We start from the raw sequence: 19,926 nt of genomic DNA, 5'->3' as shown, positions 1-19,926 counted from the left end.
CGAAATGCCCAGCTGGATGAATCACAAGCTGAAATCAAGATTGCCAGGAGAAGTATCAGCAATCTCAGATATGCAGATGATACCACTCTAATGGCAGAAAGTGAAGAGGAACTAAAGAGCCTCTTGATAAAGGGGAAAGAAGAGAGTGAAGAAGTTGGCTTAAAATTCAGCATTCAAAAAACAAAGATCATGGCATCCATCCTATCACTTCACAGCAAATAGATGGGGGAACTGTGGAAACGGTCAGATTTCAGGGAAAATGTGGAAACTGTTGGATTTCATTTTCTTGGGCTCCAAAATCAGTGCAGATGGTGACTGCAGCCATGAAATTAAAAGACACTTGCTCCTTAGAAGAATAGCTATGACAAACCTAGACAATGTATTAAAAAGCAGAGACATCACTTTGACAACACAGGTCTGTCCTGTCAAAGCTATGGTTTTTCCACTAGTCATGTATGGATGTGAAAGTTGGACCATAAGAAGGCTGAGCACTGAAGAATTTATGCTTTTGAACTGTAGTGCTGGAGAAGACTTTGAGAGTCCCTTGGACAGCCAGGAAATCAAACCAGTCCATCTTAAAGGAAATCAACTCTGAATATTCATTGAAAGGACTGATGCTAAAGCCGAAGCTCCAATACTTTGGCCACCTGATGTGAAGAGCTGACTCATTGGAAAAGACCCTGATGCTGGGAAAGATTGAGGGCAGGAAAAGAAGGGAGCAACAGAGGATGAGATGTTGGATGGCATCACTGACTCAGTGGACATGAGTTTGAGCAAACTGTGGGAGATAGTGAAGGACAGACAGGGAAGCTTGGCATGCTGCAGTTCATGGGGTCGCGAAGAGTCGGACATGCCTTAGTGACCAAACAACAATAATGGTATGTATGTGGAGGTTGGAGAGATAGACAAGGACCATATGGTGCTGAGCCCTATAGACCATGGTAAGAAGTTTGAATTTTGTTTGAAGAACAATGGAAAGTCATTGAAGGGCTTTAAGTAAGGAAATATATTATCTCACTTATATTTGTAAAAGTTCACTCTGGTTGCTGTGTAGAGAATGATTTGAAGACTGAAGGAAGAGGTGGAAGACAAGCCAGGGGGCTGTTGTAGCACAGATAAGAGATGACAGTGGCTTGGATTAGATTGGAGGTAGTAAAGATGAGGAGAAGTAGATCGATACTAGATAAATTTCAGAGGAAGCAGCAACAGTACAGATCATTCTCAACCTATGATGGGGTTACATCATTGTAAACACATCGTAAGATGAGAATATTGTTAAGTCAAAAATTCATTTAATACACCTAGCCTATTGAACATCATATTTTAGCCTAGCCTACCTTAAACATGCTCAGAACACATTACCCTGCAATTGGACAAAATCATCTAACACAAAGCCTATTTTATAATAAAGTGCCAAATATCTCATGTAATTTATTGAATATCACATAGAAAGTGAAAAAAGAGAATGGTTGAATGGGTTCAAAAGAGTTATAAGTCTATCAGTTGTTTGCCTTTGTGTTCATGAGGCTAACTGGGAGCTTCAGCTTGCTGCCTCTGACCAGTGTCATGAGAGAGTGTGGTGCTGCATATCACTAGCCTGGGAAAAGATCAGGATTCAAAGTGTGGTTTTTACTGAATATATATTACTTTGGCACCATCACAAAGTTGAAAAATCAGAAGTTGAACCGTTATAAGTTGGGGACCAACTTGGGATATACGTGGGATGGAAAGTTAGGAAAAGAAGAGAATCAAAAGAATCAAAATGGGCGGGTGAGTAATGGTGCCATTTTACCAGGTTAGTGGAAAGGAAGTAATCCAGAACATTAAAATGGAACAGGACTTTGGAGCTCACACCTCTTTTATTACTGATGAAGAATGTGAGACTGATTAAAAAAAAAAGTAATACTTAAGAGAGATTAGCGATTTAATCAAGGTAGTATGTGACAAGTGGTCATTTTGCTGAAATAGAAAGCCTTCATGGAGGAAATAAAGGTAAGATTGGGAAGCAGGATGAGTTAGTGGAAGATCTTAAACACTAAATTGTATATTTTGTGTTTGATACAGCTGGCAAGAGGACCACTGCAGGAGAAGGAGACCATGATATAATGTTTTAGGAGATTATTTGAACCTAGCTATAACAGCAGAAATGGGGAGGAATCTGTGAGGTGTTAAAACAGCAGAATTTCACTCACCAAGATGAAGATTATGGAAGAAAGCACAAGTTTTGTGGGAAAGATCAGTGGGATAAGTTAAGTTTGAAAGTGCCTGTGAGGTGTCTAAGTGGGGAAGTTCAAAGAGATAGTTGGTTCTATGGGTCTGAAACTCAGAAGCGAGGGCTGGGCATGAGACAGAGTCATCATCATAAAGGCAGTAATTTACAAAATGAAAGTAGGTAAGATTGTCCTTAAAGGTTTTGTCAAGCGAGAAAGGGACCCAAGGAGAGCAATCAGGAACACTAACATTTAGGAAATGAGCAGAGGCAAAGGAACCAATAAATGATATAGATGTAGAATAGACAGAAAAGTGGTTTTAGGAGCCAGTGGAGGAGAGTTTCAAGAAAAATGGAATGTTGTTTATTAAAGCATTGTTTCTAATGGCAAATATGTAGAAACAATCTAAATGTCCATTAGTAGTTATATAAATTGAGGTGTGTTTGTACCACAGACTCACGTGTTTACAGATGATGTACTATTTTAAAATGCAGAAGGTAAGGCATATGTGAAAAAAAAAAATAGGCGCTAAGATTGTTGGTTATAGGATAATCTGACATTACATCTACATTGAACTGCAAGGAGATCAAACCAGTCAATCCTAAAGGAAATCAGTCCTGAATATTCATTGGAAGGACTGATGCTGAAGCTCCAATACTTTGGCCACCTGTTGTGAAGAACTGACTCATTAGAGAAAACCCTGATGCTGGGAAAGATTGAAGGCAGGAGGAGAAGGGGACGACAGAGGATAAGATGGTTGGATGGCGTCACCGACTCAATGGACATGAGTTTGAGCAAGCTCTGGGAGTTGGTGATGGACAGGCAAGCCTGGCGTGCTGCAGCCCATGGGATCACAAAGAGCTGGACACGACTGAGTGACTGAACTGAATTGAACTGAACTGAAGTTACATTATTGGGGTGTGTGGGGGGGAGTATGAGCATGCGTACATGTGTGTGCATATGCACACATGTACATACACTTTAGTTTTTGCACAGTTTGGCAGACATTGTTAGTTGGCTAAATTATCACCCATTTTCAGCCCTTTTCTATCTATCTGACTCCTCTATGGAGAAGCTAAATTCATCTACATTCCATTGCCATTAGAAGTGGCCATGTGAATTCTGACCAAGCAGATATAGGCAGAAAACTGCTGAGGGAACTTCTGGAAAAGCTTTTGCTTTCCTGATAAAAAGGATAGATGACAGAGAGTCCCCTCTTCTTTCCTCATTCCTTGGATGTGGATGTAATGCCTGGAACTGGGGCACCCATCATAAGACCATGAGGGAATATCCATGAAAATTACAGAAACAATAGCCCTGAAATTGTTAATCTGCTGAATTAATGCCAGCAGCTACCTACCTCCAATCTTCTTGTTATATGAGAAAAAACTATACCTCCATTCAAGCCCCATAAAGTTGATTTTTCTTGTGGTTGTATGCTTTCTTAATGTATAGGGTATATTTTTAAAATTTACTTTTTATAAAAAAAAATACATGTATATAATTTAAAACTTTAAAAAAATTTTGAACTGTTCCTTACTTCTGTTATTCCTCTCCATCGTGTCCCCTCTCCTACTATGCTAATATTGTAATATGTTAGTAACAATTAAATAGCTATTTTGGGTCAAATCAGCATTTACTGCTTACATTATTATGACTATATTCATGTTATTCACAGCTGAGTCAAATACTATATCATAATTATGTCTCCTTTCTCATATATTTATTTTTTAATAATTACCTAGTTTTTTCCCTTTGTTTAATTTTTTATATGAAATTTAAATTTCCTCCAAGAACCTTAAAACTGTAGATGATCTAGCAGGTTCTTTCCCCCCCCCCTTGGAGACATTCTTCCTAGAATGCTCTATCCTCCTATTTCATTTTGGACTGTTTGCTCTCAAGGCCTGCTACACAACCAGTATCCTGGACTTTCCCTTCAACATCATTTTCAGAATTTCTCTTGTTTCTCTTCTCTATTAGAAACTGTTTCTTGGATCCAATGTTTTTTTCTTTGTTTGTTTGTTTTCCCTCTCTTTGGTAGAGCATATCCTTCAGAAGCTGCTTGAAGATGCTTGGGAAATAATTTCCCTGAGGTTTAATTGATACCTTACCTAGGTTATCCCTGGTGGCTCACACAGTGAAGAATCTGCCTGCAATGTGGGAGACCTGGGTTCATTCCCTGGGTTGGGAAGATCCCCTGGAGAAGGGAATGGCTACCCACTCCAGTACTCTGGCCTGAAAAATTCCATGGACAGAGGAGCCTGGCAGGCTACAGTCCATGAGGTCACAAAGAGTTGGACATGACTGAGTGACTTTCACTTTCAGATTTTGAAAAAAGTGTTATTCCACTGTCTTCAGTTCAGTTCAGTCGCTCAGTCATGTCGAACTCTTTGCAACCCCATGGACTGCAGCATGCCAGGACTCCCTGTCCATCACCGACTCCTGGAGTTTACTCAAACTCATGTCCATTGAGTCGGTGATGCCATCCAACCATCTCATCCTCTGTCATCCCCTTCTCTTCCTGCCTTCAATCTTTCCCAGCCTCAGGGTCTTTTCAAATGAGTCAGCTCTTCGCATCAGGTAGCCAAAGTATTGGAGTTTCAGCTTCAACATCAGTCCTTCCAATGAACATTCAGGATTGATTTCCTTTAGGATGGACTGGTTGGATCTCCTTGCAGTCCAAGGGACTCTCAAGAGTCTTCAACACCACAGTTCAAAAGCATCAATTCTTTGGTGCTCAGCTTTCTTTATAGTCCAACTCTCACATCCATACATGACTACTGGAAAAACCATAGCCTTGACTAGATGGACCTTTGTTGGCAAAGTAATGTCTCTGCTTTTTAATTAAATTGTCTAGGTAGGTCATAACTTTTCTTCCAAGGAGTAAGCGTCTTTTAATTTCATGGCTGCAGTCACCATCTACAGTGATTTTGGAGCACCAAAAATAAAGTCTGCCACTGTTTCCACTGTTTCTCCATCTATTTGCCATGAAGTCATGGGACCAGATACCGTGATCTTTGTTTTCTGAATGTTGAGTTTTAAGCCAACTTTTTCACTATCCTCTTTCACTTGCATCAAGAGGCTCTTTAGTTCTTCTTCGCTTTCTGCCATAAGGGTGGTGTCATCTGCATATCTGAGGTTATTGATATTTCTCCCGGCAATCTTGATTCCAGCTTGTGCTTCCTCCAGCCCAGCATTTCTCATGATATACTCTGCATATAAGTTAAGAAAGCAGGGTGACAATATACAGCCTTGATGTACTCCTTTTCCTATTTGGAACCAGTGTTTTTTTCTATGTCCAGTTCTAACTGTTGCTTACTGACCTGCATACAAATTTCTCAAGAGGCAGGTCAGATGGTCTGGTATTACCATCTCTTGAAGAATTTTCCACAGTTTATTGTGATCCACACAGTCAAAGGCTTTGGCATAGTCAATAAAGCAGAAATAGATGTTTTTTCTGGAACTCTCTTGCTTTTTTGATGATCCAGCAGATGTTTTCAATTTGATCTCTGGTTCCTCTGTCTTTTCTAAAACCAGCTTGAACATCTGGAAGTTCACAGTTCACGTGTTGCTGAAGCCTGGCCTGGAGAATTTTGAACATTACTTTGCTAGCATGTGAGATGAGTGAAATTGTGTGGTAGTGTGAGCATTCTTTGGCATTTCCTTTCTTAGGGATTGGAATGGAAACTGACCTTTTCCAGTCCTGTTGCCATTGCTGAGTTTTCCAAATTTGCTGATATATTGAGTGCAGCACTTTCACAGTATCATCTTTTAGGATTTGAAATAGCTCAACTGGAATTCCATCACCTCCACTAGCTTTGTTCGTAGTGATGCTTCCCAAGGCCCAGTTGACTTCACATTCCAGGATGTCTGGCTCTAGGTGAGTGATCACACCATTGTGAATATCTGGGTCATGAAGATCTTTTTTGTACAGTTCTGTGTATTCTTGCTACCTCTTCTTAATATCTTCTGCTTCTGTTAGGTCCATACCATTTCTGTCCTTTATTGTGCCCATCTTTGCATGAAATGTTCCCTCGGTATCTCTAATTTTCTTGAAGAGATCTCTAGTCTTTCCTATTCTATTGTTTTTCTCTATTTCTTTGCACTGATCACTGAGGAAGGCTTTCTTATCTCTTCTTGCTATTCTTTGGAACTCTGCATTCAAATGGGTATATCTTTCCTTTTTCCTTTGCTTTTTGCTTCTCTTCTTTTCACAGCTATTTGTAAGGCCTCCTCAGACAGCCATTTTGCTTTTTTGCATTTCTTTTTCTTGGGGACGGTCTTGCTCCCTGTCTCCTGTACAATGTCACGAACTTCTGTCCATAATTCATCAGTCACTCTATCAGATCTAGTCCCTTAAATCTATTTCTCACTTCCACTGTATAGTCATTAGGGAATTTTTTAGGTCATACCTGAATGGTCTAGTGGTTTTCCCTACTTTCTTCAATTTAAGTCTGAATTTGGCAATAAGGAGTTCATGATCTGAGCCACAGTCAGCTCCCAGTCTTGTTTTTGCTGACTGTATAGAGCTTCTCCATCTTTGACTGCAAAGAATATAATCAATCTGATTTCAGTGTTGACCATCTGATGATGTCCATGTGTAGAGTCTTTTCTTGTGTTGTTGGAAGAGGGTGTTTGCTATGACCAGTGCGTTCTCTTGGCAGAACTCTATTAACCTTTGCCTTGCTTTATTCTGTACTCTTAGGCCAAATTTGCCTGTTATGCTTGGTGTTTCTTGACTTCCTACTTTTGCATTCCAGTCCCCTATAATGAAAAGGACATCTTTTTTGGGTGTTAATTCTAGAAAGGTCTTGTAGGTCTTCATAGAACCGTTCAACTTCAGCTTCTTCAGCATTACTGGTCAGGGCATAGACTTGGATTATGGAGATATTGAATGGTTTGCCTTGGAAATGAACAGAGATTATTCTGTTGTTTTTGAGACTGCATCCAAGGACTGCATTTCAGATTCTTATGTTGACTGTGATGGCTACTCCATTTCTTCTAAGGGATTCTTAGAAGTAGCCCTTACTTAGAAGAAGCCCACAGTACTAGATGTAATAGTCATCTGAGTTAAATTCACCCATCGCAGTCCATTTTAGTTTGCTGATTCCTAAAATGTCGACGTTCACTCTTGTCATCTCCTGTTTGATCACTTCCAATTTGCCTTGATTCATGGACCTAACATTCAAGGTTCCTATGCAGTATTGCTCTTTACAGCATCAGACCTTGCTTCCATCACTGTCTTTAAGCTTCCATTATTACCATTGAGTAGTCTTATGTAATTCTGATTCCTAATCCTTTGTATTTGAATTTTCTTTTTTTTCTCTCTGAAAACTTTTGGAATCTTTGTCATCCATGATATTCCAAAAATTCTTAATGATGTGAAATCTTGATGTGGATCTTTTATGTTTTATTATGCAAGGCTCCATGTGAGCCCTTTCAATCTGTAAGCTCATATCCTTCAGTTCTGGTGTAGTAGGACGCCCCACCCTTGTCCTCAGCTGTTGTAGGAATCTGTTCTAAGCTTAGCCAAACTGTCAGCCAACCAAAATCTTTTTATTTACTCTTACAAAAAAGAATAAAGTATTGCCATTCTTCCCAGTTGTCTGGGTCAAGTAGGAGTCTCATGCAGGCTTTGTATTAATCTCTTTCCAACCCTAATTGTACCCTCCAACTGTAGTTTCTAATACCTCTGTTCATCAGCTTTCCCAGGGTTTTTAAGTAGGAAAACTGCTTTTACAGCTAGACCCCCAAGTATCAGTTCAGTTCAGTCGCTCAGTCATGTCTGACTCTTTGAGACCCCATGGACTGCAGCACACCAGGCTTCCCTGTCCATCACCAACTCCTGGAGTTTACTCAAACTCATGTCTATCGAGTCGGTGATGCCATCCAACCATCTCATCCTTCCCTTCTCCTCCTGCCTTCAATCTTTCCCAGCATCAGGGTCTTTTCCAATGAGTCAGTTCTTTGAAGGTGGCCAAAGAATTGGAATTTCAGCTTCAGCATTAGTCCTTCCAATGAATATTCAGGACTGATTGCCTTTAGGGTTTACTGATTTGATCTTCTTGCAGTCCAAGGAACTCTCAAGAGCCTTCTCCAACACCACAGCTCAAAAACATCAATTCTTCAGTGCTGTTTTCTTTATAGTCCAACTCTCACATCCATACATCACTATGGGAAAAATCATAGCTTTGACTAGACAGACCTTTGTTGGCAAAGTAATGTCTGCTTTTTAATATGCTTATATATGCTTTATACCCCCAAGTATAAAATAGTTCAAATGTAATAATTTATTGTTTTAAAAGTAACAGTTCTAGTGGAAAGGTCAACAAGATAGCCCTCTTCCATATAGTCATTTGGGGACCCAGGCTGATGGTGACTTTTTATCTTAAACATGTTACCTCTAGGAAGGTTACCCTAGGGGTCATCTCCATTTCAGCCCGTCAGAATAGGAGAAGAGTATGGAGGAGTATGCATAGGAGAATTTTATGAGTCAAGCCTAGAAGAGGTGTGTGTCACTTTTCCTCACATTCTGCTTGCCAAACTCAGTCATATGGCCTTATCTAACAGGAAAGACTGGGAAACATAATCTAAGTATCTGTCCAGAAAGAAGAGAAAATCATGGATTTTAGTTAGCAACTGGCGGCCTCTACTACTCTAGTGTTCCATGAAGTAGAATGGTGTGAAGAATTTAGCTTTCTGTAGTCTAGGTCACTTACCAGTTTTTGGTCTGTTTTTAGATTCCAAGATTTTGTCAACATCTCTTTTGTTTTTGTTGTTGTTTACTATTCTCTTTGTGAAAGGTTTAGGCCTTTCTAACTCCTTGACTGTCATTTTAGTGACATTTTGGTTGGGAGCAGAGGTAAATGTGCAGTTACATTGTCATTTAAAACATGAGGGCATAATTAAATGACTACAGAAAAGCATCTCTGAGATTCATATGAGTTTATTGGCTGTGAATTTTCAAAACTCCTGAACTATACTGTGAGTACTTTTAGTTATAAAAATGAATGAAAATAATTATATGTACTGACATGGAAAAATGCCTTTCATATATTAAACAAAATTTTAAAAATTTAGAAGAGTATTATGATGTGATCCTATCTTTATTTATGTTTGTAAATGCATTAAAATTTGGGGGGGACTTCTCTGGTAGTGGTTGAAATTGTGCATTCTCAATTCAGGGGGCACAGGTTCAATCTCTGGTTTGGGAACTAAGATCTTGCATGGAACTAAGAGCAAAAAAAGGAAGGATATTCTTCTAAATTTGATGGGTTTTATTTGTAGGGAGTGGAACTAAGAAGGGTGAGGTGCTGAGGAAGCTTTCCCTTTTAATTGTATATGCTTTAGTGATATTTGAATATTTTACATTGAACATGTGTTATATTTAAACCTTTTTGGGTTACTAAACAAAGAATAGTCACCAGGGCCAAATGCCCTAGAGAATGAAGGCTGAAAAATGTCTATCAGATTTGGAAATTAGGAGATCATTATTGGTGTCATGGGATCAGAAGTGATTTCAGTGAAAAAATATAGAATGTCAGGAAATAGAATAGTGATTTCAACCTTTATTAAAGGCCAATTAAGACAAGGGTATGATTAGATTGGGCTTTCCAGGTGGTGCTAGTGGTAAAAAACCTGTCTGCCAATGCAGGTTCAGTCCCTGGGTTGGGAAGACCCCCTGGAGGAGGGCATGACAGCTCACTCCAGTATTTTTGACTGGAGAATCCCATGGACAGAGGAGATTGGCGGGATACAGTCTATAGTGTCGCAAAGTGTTGGACAGGACTGAATGACTTATCACATGATTAGATTGGGATGTGGCATTGAAGAGACAAGGTCTGGAGTTCTGTGGAGGAGTTTCCTCCACAGTATATGGGAACTTGGAGTGTGTATTAATATACAGCCTGTGGAGAAGGCGTCTAAGAGGAAAATTCAGAAGAGAGATGACTTAAGGGAAATGATTTCAGAACCTTCCTCATTTGCCTCATCTGTCTGATAATTAGACTCCTCTCAAGATTTAGAGTATCCAGGTAAAGTGGTGTTCAGCAAGACCACTGTAGAAGGAAAGCCACAAACTTTAGGTTAGGAGGACCTAGGTTAGACAGCATTTGAAGTCCCTTCCAGTCTTCAGTTCTACAAATCCAACTTATCTGAGTTGGTTCTGCTAAGCATGGATCTGACAGAAACAAACACCTGCTTTCATATAAATCTAGGCTTATTAGTGAAAGAAATAAGAATGAAGAATTACTGTTTCTTATGCAGAGCAAAGCATTCTCCCAGGGTCAGATCAGGAAATCTGACAAAGTTAGCACTTCCTGTAGCTCTTTATCAAGTTAAGAGTCTCTCATTTTCATTTAAATGCACCCCCCCCCCTTTTCCCAAGGATGCTAATTTAGAATCTGCCTTGCCAAGAATCAGTGTATTTTGGGAATCTGTTTCATCGCCTCACCAGGGTTACAGTGAGTCATGACTCTGACTCCTTTCTTCCTCAGAAATCTGTGAGATGGTGGATAATGAAGACTTCTCCAGTTCTACCCCCTTGCTGGGGAAGGTTCTAGGCTCTGGGCTTCTAGGAGTGACTCTCTTCCCTTTAGAATTGAAATGCCGTCTAGAATGTGTCACAAAGAAACTTGTGATAAGGCTCTGTCCTCTGAGAGATTTTAAGTATTATTGTAAACTGGGAATAATGTGCTCCTGCAGAGATTTCTCAGGTCAAATGACTTCAAGAAGTGGCTTACACTTCCTAGAGGCCACTTGGAGTAGAAAGAGTAGAGCGTAGTTATATCTACCCTAGTAACTCTTCTAAGCCCTATCAAAGAGCACACTTGAATTCACATTCCTTATTCTGCATCCTAACATTAGGTATCCTGGCATGGATATAAGGTCTAATTAAGCCCCCTGCTTCTTGGTCAGTTTCTGCCCCCTTTATACTCCACTTTTGGGACATTAAGAGAGAATGGATAACAATCATATGGCAGGAGGAGCTTTATGCTTCTTGAAGTCCAGAGGAACATGGTAAGGATGATTCTCATGGGTTCTGCCAGGTTCTAAAGTGTATCCCCTAAGAGGGTTATTCAGCAGGTATAACCTGTCTTCCTACCTCATCCACCCCATGGATGACTCAACCCGCAGGAGAGAGCCAGGTCACCAAGGCATATGCGTTTGAGTCCAAAAGATAGACTATGAGGAAGTAAGACTTGAAACATAAGTACACAGAACTCCTGAAAACCAGTGCTAAGAAGGTTTCTTTGGCCTGTGAGAATTAGCTGCCCTTACTTATAAGTCCTCTGGAAAGATATATTTATTCCATATAGACTAAAGCCACTTTTCTCCTGAAATGCCCTTGTAAGGGAAGGGAAGGCAGCAAGCCCAGGTAGTACAAATCACAAGAGTCTGTTACTTTTCTTTAGCCATGGATTACTGGCCCTGTTCCCATATTGCTTTTTAATTCACTGAAGTTTGTCTACTGTTCTGATAGTTCCTGCTCTGATAATACTCATGAAATCTGCACTTGAGGGAAGAATAAATAAGAGGCAAAGGTGAAGCCTCAGTTATGTGAGGCTCCTTCATTATTTCCATGGCACCTGGGGGACAATGGAGGAAGGGGAACATGGCCTGTCACTAAGAAGCCTCCGCTTTCTGTTCCCCAAGCAACCTCATAACATTCTGCAGAGGCGCCTCATGGAAACCAACCTATCTAAGCTCCGAAGCAGTCGTGTCCCTTGGGCCTCCAAGACCAACAAATTCAATCAAGCCAAGACTGAGGGGCTGAAGAAGTCTGAGGATGATGACATGATTTTGGTTTCTTGCCAGGTAAAGTTCTGATAACAACTTTTCCAGGTTTTCTGCAGAGTTAGGATTCAGGTCTAATATGATCCCAATAATGGGGCCCTTTCCTCCAAATTGTATAGAATGTGGATGTTATCATGGAATTCATAAATGAGTTTTAAGGGGGCAGTCTGTGCATCACTGGAAGTGTATGCAGTATTTTGTATGCATGTACGTCCTTTATGGGGAAAAGAACTAAATGTTTCATCAGATTTGTAAAGGGACATATGATACCCCCCCACACACAATTAAAAGCCACTTTGTGTATAGAAGGAAACATCCCAAAGTCCTTTGGGATCCTCTGTCAGCTCTACAATCAGCAGGAAAAGAACCCTTCAAAGGAGACACCACAATGGATACAGGTGGGACACTACCAATCCATAAATGTGAGGATGCTCTCACCTGCCTTTCATGTGACATCTGCTGCTTGCTCTTTGGATTTCTCTTCCCTTTTGCGTCTCTGGCTTCTGTTGGACAGTGTATTTTCTCTCTACAGTGTGCTGGAAAGGATGTGAAAGCCTTGGTTGACACAGGCTGTCAGTATAATCTCATCTCTTCAGCCTGTGTGGATAGACTGGGGTAAGTAGCCACTTGTACTGGAAGTCAGATGCTATATGCTCTTTGCTTGAATTTATTTTGCAGTTCAGGCTTTTCATTGAAACTGAAACTGTTAGTCATTCAGTCATATTTGACTCTTAGCAACCCCATGAACTGTAGCCAGCCAGGCTCCTCTGTCCATGGGATTCTCCAGGCAAGAATACTGGAGTGGTTTGCCATGCCCTCCTCCAGGGGATCTTCCCTACCCAGGGATCGAACCCGGGTCTTCCACATTGCAGGCAGATTCTTTACCATCTGAGCATTATCTCCCATTAATTAAGTTTTGAACAAAGACCTCTGGGCTCTGGAATGAGAGAGTATGAGATCCTTGACTCATTGCATGCCATGCCCTGATCCTGATTTGTGCCCTTCCCAGACAGCAAATTAAAAAGAACTGCCCTGTAGGTATAGCCAAGAGAAGTAGAATCAGGGATGTGGTTGACCTTGGCTTACTTGGGGTTCTGGAGGTTACCCTGCCTGTCCCAAGAAGCATCAGTCAGACCGTGGAATAGAGCTATTGGGCCTGAACCATCACAGGGGTGATTAGTGTCTTTGCTTTCTCCAAATAACATGTAAAATCAGATCTTACTGCTGCCCCTGCTGGGGATTGGATGTGAGGCAGACACCTCATATACTGAATATATTAAGTTCTCTAAAAGCTGGAATTGGGTTCTCCCTCTTTTTTAGTCAGAGAAAGGCATTTTGTATCTTTCCTCCTTTTCACTCAATCCATCCTTTTATTCTCTTTCTTCTTCCTTCTCTTTTCTCCAAAGTACGAGGTGGGTCCTGAGGTCTAGCCCAGAATTGGGAGGATCAGCCCAATATCTTTTTCCACTTCTCTAGCTATAAGTACAACAAAGCATCCCCCAGCCCAGATCTCTGTATTGAAACAATGACTGGAGTAGATGTAACGGCCCATTTTAAGCTACTTTTAAAAATGTTCTTAGGCAGGACTTGCACAAGTCTTGATTTGTATATCGGTGACTTCTGCCCACAGGACCTGTTCCTTCTCGTTTCTACCTTCTCACCCCTCACCGCTGACTCTTTGCAGTTGGCTCTTTGGGTTTTGTGCATTGCCATTTAGGGTGGTGGGGGAGTCCAAAGACACAAGCACTCCTATGGGAAGAATCCTGAGTCTTTTTATGTAGTGAAGAGATGAGCTATAGTGCAACATGATGTTTCCAGAAAGACTAATAATGTCCTGGTACATAATTAGGCAGCAGACTGCCATGATTCCAGAGGAATTAATAACCATCTATAAAACTGCAATTATTTTCCTTTTGCATGGGCTGTAACACCAAAAGAGAGAAAATGGAGTAAAGCAGGGAGTATTGGCACAGAGAGTCCATAATTAAGTATTTATCTACCAACTCATAATAGCTCGGATGCTGGCTGTTCCAACCAGCTTATGTAACTGTGTAAAACCTTGCTGCTGTTCTTCCTTTCTCTTCTAGACAGACAGGTTAAATTAACTAGGAATTAACCAGTATCAATACATTCAACAAGTAAGTACCTACCTCTACCAACCTTATAGCCCAAGACTAAGTGAAGAAGACTAAAACAAACAAAGAGAAAATTAGACGTTGAGCAAAGCATCTTCTAAAATTAGGATTAACCTGCCCACTCAGATCTTTTAGCCACAGATGTGTAAACGGCTATGTTAACTAAACTGCCTTGCACATAGGTGGGGATATTGGAATGCAGAAAAGGACTCTCTGAGTGTGTGCCACCAGTGCAGATAGTGACATAGCTTTTTAGAACAGGAGCTAAATCTTTATATATTTTTTTTATATACCCCCTGGCATGATTAGGATAAAGTGCTCAAACAAGAAATGCAGGCTAATATTTTCTTTTGGTAAATTAACCCAGGAAATCCCTGGAAAATTCCACCTGTGGGTCAGAAGGTAGGCATTACCAGATTCCATCAGAAACCTCTGCCAAGCGGATTTTGGTATTTGCTCTCTGGTGCAGACTCAAGGAGCATGTCAGATCTCACAAGCATGAAGGAGAGAGGCTTTCTCTACCCCGGCATCTGAAAGTTGTGGGCCAGATTGAGCACCTGGTGATCACATTGGGCTCCCTCCGCCTGGACTGCCCAGCAGCTGTGGTTGGTGAGTTGAATTGGGGACTGGACCTGTGGATCCCTAAGGTAAACCCTCTCCCTCCTTCCACCAAACCCTCATGGGATCTCAGGCCTGTAAGTACTGACTTCTTCAAAACCCCAGGTTTCCACTTTTTATACTATAAACTTTGTCCCAGTTTTTGTCTTCCAAAGTACCAGATGGGCCTTGAGCTACATTCAAGACATGTTGAATATCACTCAGAGAATAAAAAATTTCAAGGGGTAAGAAAATAAAAATTTCTGTGTGCCAGTAAAAGTGGCTCCTGAGAAATTTCCGTGGGCTAGTTGGAGGTAGAGAGCAAGATCCTCTTACTCCTTTGCCATAAATCCCATCATAACTGCCGGCCAACTCCTGTACTTTCTCTCATGTACTCTATTCCCCACTACTCTAAGTTCCTGGTTTTTGTTCAAAGGCCTTTCTTTGTCCTTTAAAGTTAAGAAGACCTGGGTTTGAATCTTGACTCTACCACCTTTTGTCATTCAGTCGTGTCCGACTCTTTGAGACCCTGTGGACTGTAGCCCACCAGGCTCCTCTGTGGGATTTTCCAGGGAAGAATACTGGAGTAGGTTGCCATTTCCTTCTCCACAATATCTTCCCAGCCCAAGGGTTGAAACTGGGTCTCCTGCATTGCAGGCGGATTCTTTACCACCTGAGCCACCAGGGAAGTTCAAACTATAATGATCTGGGGAAAATTACTTAATATAAGAAATACCTAAGTCTGCAGACTTTTCCAGCAGGCGAGAGGCAGTCCACGCAGACCCGTTTGGCCTGCAGAGGGGCACCGCGAGGTACTTGGACCTTGGTGGCTCCAGGTGCGGTGGGCGGGGTAATAGCTGCTTCTCATAGGATTCAGAAGTAAGCCATGTATGATTGGCTGCCAGGGAGCCGTATTTTAATGCGGCTTGTTGCTGCTTTGAAGTGTTTCTGAACCACTTATGAGCAAAAATGGTGTTTTAAAGTTTGCCATTTTACTGAATTATGGGATGTAAGATGGAAATATTTGTGAGGAGGCAAGGGGAGTGACAAAAATGTGGCCATCAGTAGAAAGTGAGCGGCTCTCCCGGATGCAGCAGCGGTTTATGGTAGGAGATTAAGACTACGCTTTCAGGGTTCATTGCTAGAGAATTTTTCTTGAGTGGGTATTGTACTATTATTTGTACCCATAAGTCACGAGGGAGAGGTACAGTGTTCCTTACTGAGTGTGATACCAATTCTTGGTAGTGTTTTTTCTTTGTAACTGCCATTAGTTGTTGATGATCTATTTTCTTATTATTTGAGAGAGTTAAAAAGAAAAAAAAGGTTATGTGAGTGGTTTTGTATCAAAATAAAAAAGAGAGAAATGCTTAATAGATGTTTATTAGATGGATGAGAGAGAGGGAAGTTGTATAGAACCTAAAGGTGATAAGGCTGAATTCTAAACAACATGGAAATGGTTAAATCCTAGGTGTTTTTTTTTTTTTTTCTTATTAGAGGATAATGAGAAGAACTTGTCTCTTGGTCTGCAGACTCTCCGATCCTTGAAGGTATGATTGGTTCTACTAACCCATTGGTACCTTTTGCCTGAGGTAAGTGTTCTCTTACACAGTGAAATCATTGACAGTAACCAGTGATCCTGTTTTGTTTTCAGTGCATCATAAACTTGGATAAGCACCGGTTGATCATGGGAAAGACAGACAAGGAAGAAATCCCTTTTGTGGAGACAATTTCCTTGAATGAAGATAAGTGAGTGCCAGAATGGGTCAGGTCAAGTCAAATCCATTTGTCATTAACTGGAGGGGTTCTCACACAGAATATTGGATTATATCCTGCTTTTGACTTTCAATCACATAACAATGACACCCCTCCTCACCCCGAGTTCACAATCCCACACAGTTCTGTAGCCCGTGTTTCAGAATGAGTAGTGATCGATACTGCATAGTGTGGTGGAGGAAGTGAGTAGCTTTTAAACTGATATTGTACGTGCCCTCAGCCTAATTTCTTTGAATTTGGTATCATTTCTTCCATTTCTTTCTCATTTCAGCACTTCAGAAGCGTAACTACAGCCTACAGCATGTCTGCACGTGTGCACACATACCAGGTTGACAGATTGAAAAAACTGGGTTTGAACCAAATGCAGCAGCAACTTGCTGTGGACCAAGTCCTACCCTCTAATAGAAGCTCCAGGGGCTCACTCCCTCCCAGACCTCTCTAGACTTTAGTCTGTGCTTAGAGATCTTGTCTGGTTATAGCCATTGTTTTTTACTCCTTTGACCACTTAATTTATAGATCTTTTTGACACTGCCAGGTCTCACTTATGGCCTATTTCTCTGCTTCTTCAAGGAATTTGCTTTTATTAGTCAAATATAGGGGCTGCCAAGTTCTATTTCTCCACAGATAACTTGCTTCTTCTCCTAGAGCTAACATATGTAATAAACAGGAACCTGACCTTTATTTCTTATGCAGAATACCTATGGCTCTGAATTAGAATCTCTTCTAATTCATTTGTTGATTTCTCAAGTATGAATTGAACTGAAAGAACTCAGAGAGATGGGCTAGTCCAACCATTTCATTTAAAGGACCAGAGAGACAAGTGAATTGTCTAAGCTCATATACTGTCAGTGGCAGAGAGCATCTAGAACTCAGACCAGACAAGCCAAGGCAAAGGCCATGTTCATTTTCATTTGTGGCTTCAAGCCTTGAGAGGAGGATTAAGAGGTAAGGGTTTGTAAAAAGGCAGGGTAGGGGAAGGATATGCTTTGGGGATGGATGCCAGAGGACCTGGGTAGCCCTCCCTCCTGTGTGCTACACCCACTAAAAGTTCCCTGACGCAAGCTATCACATTTAGGTGCTTATCTTTGTGCCTAAAAGTCACAGGTATAAAGATGAATGAGGTGGATCCTCACCTTGAACTTCTTGGAGGGGAGGAGGAGGAAGGAATCACAGAAAGAAACACATTAACTACTCTCTGAGATGGAATTGAAGGCTTCAGTAACTAACCTGAGCATTGTTGTCAGATGTTGATACCCCCAAGATCCAGTCAGTATTTCTGTCTAGCCTGTTATTTGTCTGCCTTGGACTCAAATAGCTGGGAGCAGGAGTAGGGAAAGAAGATGAGAAGACCTAGAGCAGGTCCAAAACAGAAGGATAGAGTCAGTTGGTGGGAATGCCTACCTAAGGAAACGTTTCTGGGATGGAGATCTGGGAATGAAACGTGCTGGTAGGGAATTGAGGGTTGGGGAGTTCTTCACTTCCGTCCTGGTGTAAGGAAAGAGGCATGGTAGGAGCTGGTAGTGTTAAGGACAACTTTTTCTGACTGCTCAGTATTTCCTGACCCCTCTCAAAGAGGTCACAGGGTTTCTTAAAGCCTTCCGTTGGGGTGTCAGTTGGACATATAGATACCTGTAATGGAATCTCTCTTTTCAGTTTGGTCAGAGATGTGCTCAGAAAAATAGTCAGCTGCGGGTGTCCCTATAGGAGATTCCCAAGTCTCCCCTTGGTTCTTAGCAGTAGTTCCTCAAGTATTCACTGATCCTACTTCAGACTTTGCCACATCCCCACCAACCATTTTGTCCAGTGTTCAGCTACTGTTTCTACCAGATGGTTCTTTGGAACTCTGAATTTGTTAGCTTTTCAGAGGCTCCCTAAAGACTATGAGCTTGTGACATGACCCCCATTTGAACAGCTAGGCAGCCATACTGTAGCCAGTTGTCACTGGGTCACCCCTGGCCCCATTCTTATCAGCTTCTACAGAGAAAGCAAGATGGCAAACTAGGCCCAGCCACAGTAGGGGAGGCCACATCTGATGCTCCACAGGGGTGACCCCATATTACCAGTCTTCAGTGCCCGCTCAATTCACCTTTGTTTTCTTACACAGGGAGCACCTGTACTTTTCCACTGAGGCCTCTCCACTCTCCTCCCTCACCTTTCATGGTACCATTTTGGCCTGCTTCTCACCCTAGGACTGAGTTGAAATACTTCACCTCTTCCTTCCCTAGTTGGAAGTTCCAGTCTGATCCTCGACTCTTGGCCACAAGAGAGGCATGTTAGAAGTTCCTTGGCCTGGTTTATCCTGAATTCCCTGTGGACCAAGTAAGGCCAGGAATTCTCAGATACTAGAAAGATGCTACTGAATCTGGCCCTTTGGGTTCAGGATTATATGGCATCAGGGGGATGATCAGATGGCCCTTAGTGATCTTTCTGGCCTCTGAGAATCAGTCAGTGATTTTTCAGTTGTGGAATAGAAACAGTTGGGGTGATCTGAGCTTAGGGTATCATAATCCCACTCCATGTAGTCAGATCATTTGAATTCACTAATCAAGTAATTGTGCTATAAACCTTTGATAGTGGTACCTAAAGATGTCTAAAGATAACTAGAAAGTCTTGAGCTTCATCAATGTTATTTAAATGCTGCCAGGTTGATTACTGTGATAGCACCTATCTCCTTGATTTTCCTGAGGAAACACTGAATCTACATTTCTGGGGCTGGCTAGGTAAGCAGGTAAGGTCAGTTCTTCCCAGAATTCTAGAAAATTCTCACTGGTACCTCTGATTGAAGGTGTGGGAAGAGAGTGACCACCTAGGTCACAGCTCAGAAGACAGGCAGTAGCAAGAAGAAACCATGTACAACTGTAACCCTCTCATTTCTCATTAGATGTCCAAATAAAATACAGGGAGTTTGAAAAAAATATTGTTTTTGTCGTTTGGTATTTCTATGCCTGACTTATCTGAGGAACAAATGTTTTCTGACTTTTCTATCTCCTTGCCCTGCACAGACCCCACCTGGTAAGAGTTTCCTGTTCCTTAGCTCTAAGTGTATTGACGGATTGCTTAGTATGTCAGCCTCCCTTACTCTCGTATAGTAGAAAATCTTTCCAGGCTGGGCATATGGAGGAGACGAACTGGAGTCCTCCCTCCTTCTGTTGGCAGGCCTCTGCATTGGCATTTTTCTGCGCAGTGTTTCTGGCTGTGTTGGGTTTATTTGTGAGATTAATGTAACAATAAAGTGAAATCTTCCCCTCCGTGTGCTTGTCTGACAGTCTCTTGTGTCAGGGCCCCTGGAAGGTGGGGGAGCCTAGGCGAAGCCCAGTGCATCAGTGTTTCACTCATAGGATCTTCTGAACACAGGCTTTGTGCCCTCATTTCCTCCATTGCTGCTAGTCCTTCAGCTTTCTCTCATCAGCTGTATG

General features: G+C 41.5%; 1 protein-coding gene and 1 non-coding gene across 3 annotated transcripts in view; both read left to right on the top strand.

Moving 5' to 3' along the window:
• The window catches only part of NRIP3 (nuclear receptor interacting protein 3), a 29,442-nt gene extending 9,744 nt beyond the window's left edge, over positions 1-19,698 (top strand). For both annotated transcript variants that reach the window (XM_065944389.1, XM_065944390.1), the window contains 6 exons: positions 11,865-12,026; positions 12,538-12,620; positions 14,610-14,749; positions 16,232-16,284; positions 16,389-16,483; positions 16,782-19,698. In XM_065944389.1, the coding sequence (XP_065800461.1) occupies positions 11,865-12,026; positions 12,538-12,620; positions 14,610-14,749; positions 16,232-16,284; positions 16,389-16,483; positions 16,782-16,797 (549 nt within the window). In that variant the 3' untranslated portion in view covers positions 16,798-19,698. The remainder of the gene's footprint in view (positions 1-11,864; positions 12,027-12,537; positions 12,621-14,609; positions 14,750-16,231; positions 16,285-16,388; positions 16,484-16,781) is intronic.
• Positions 15,854-16,074, top strand: LOC136176168 (small nucleolar RNA U3). The gene has a single exon (XR_010664537.1). It is a non-coding gene; the product is annotated as a small nucleolar RNA U3 (small nucleolar RNA).
• Positions 19,699-19,926: the final 228 nt, after the last annotated feature.

The sequence above is a fragment of the Muntiacus reevesi genome, chromosome 9 (genome assembly GCF_963930625.1).
Source record: "Muntiacus reevesi chromosome 9, mMunRee1.1, whole genome shotgun sequence".
NCBI classification, from domain to species: domain Eukaryota; kingdom Metazoa; phylum Chordata; class Mammalia; order Artiodactyla; family Cervidae; genus Muntiacus; species Muntiacus reevesi.
Note: the sequence above shows the minus strand (reverse complement) of the source record. Positions and strands in the feature narration are given on the sequence as shown.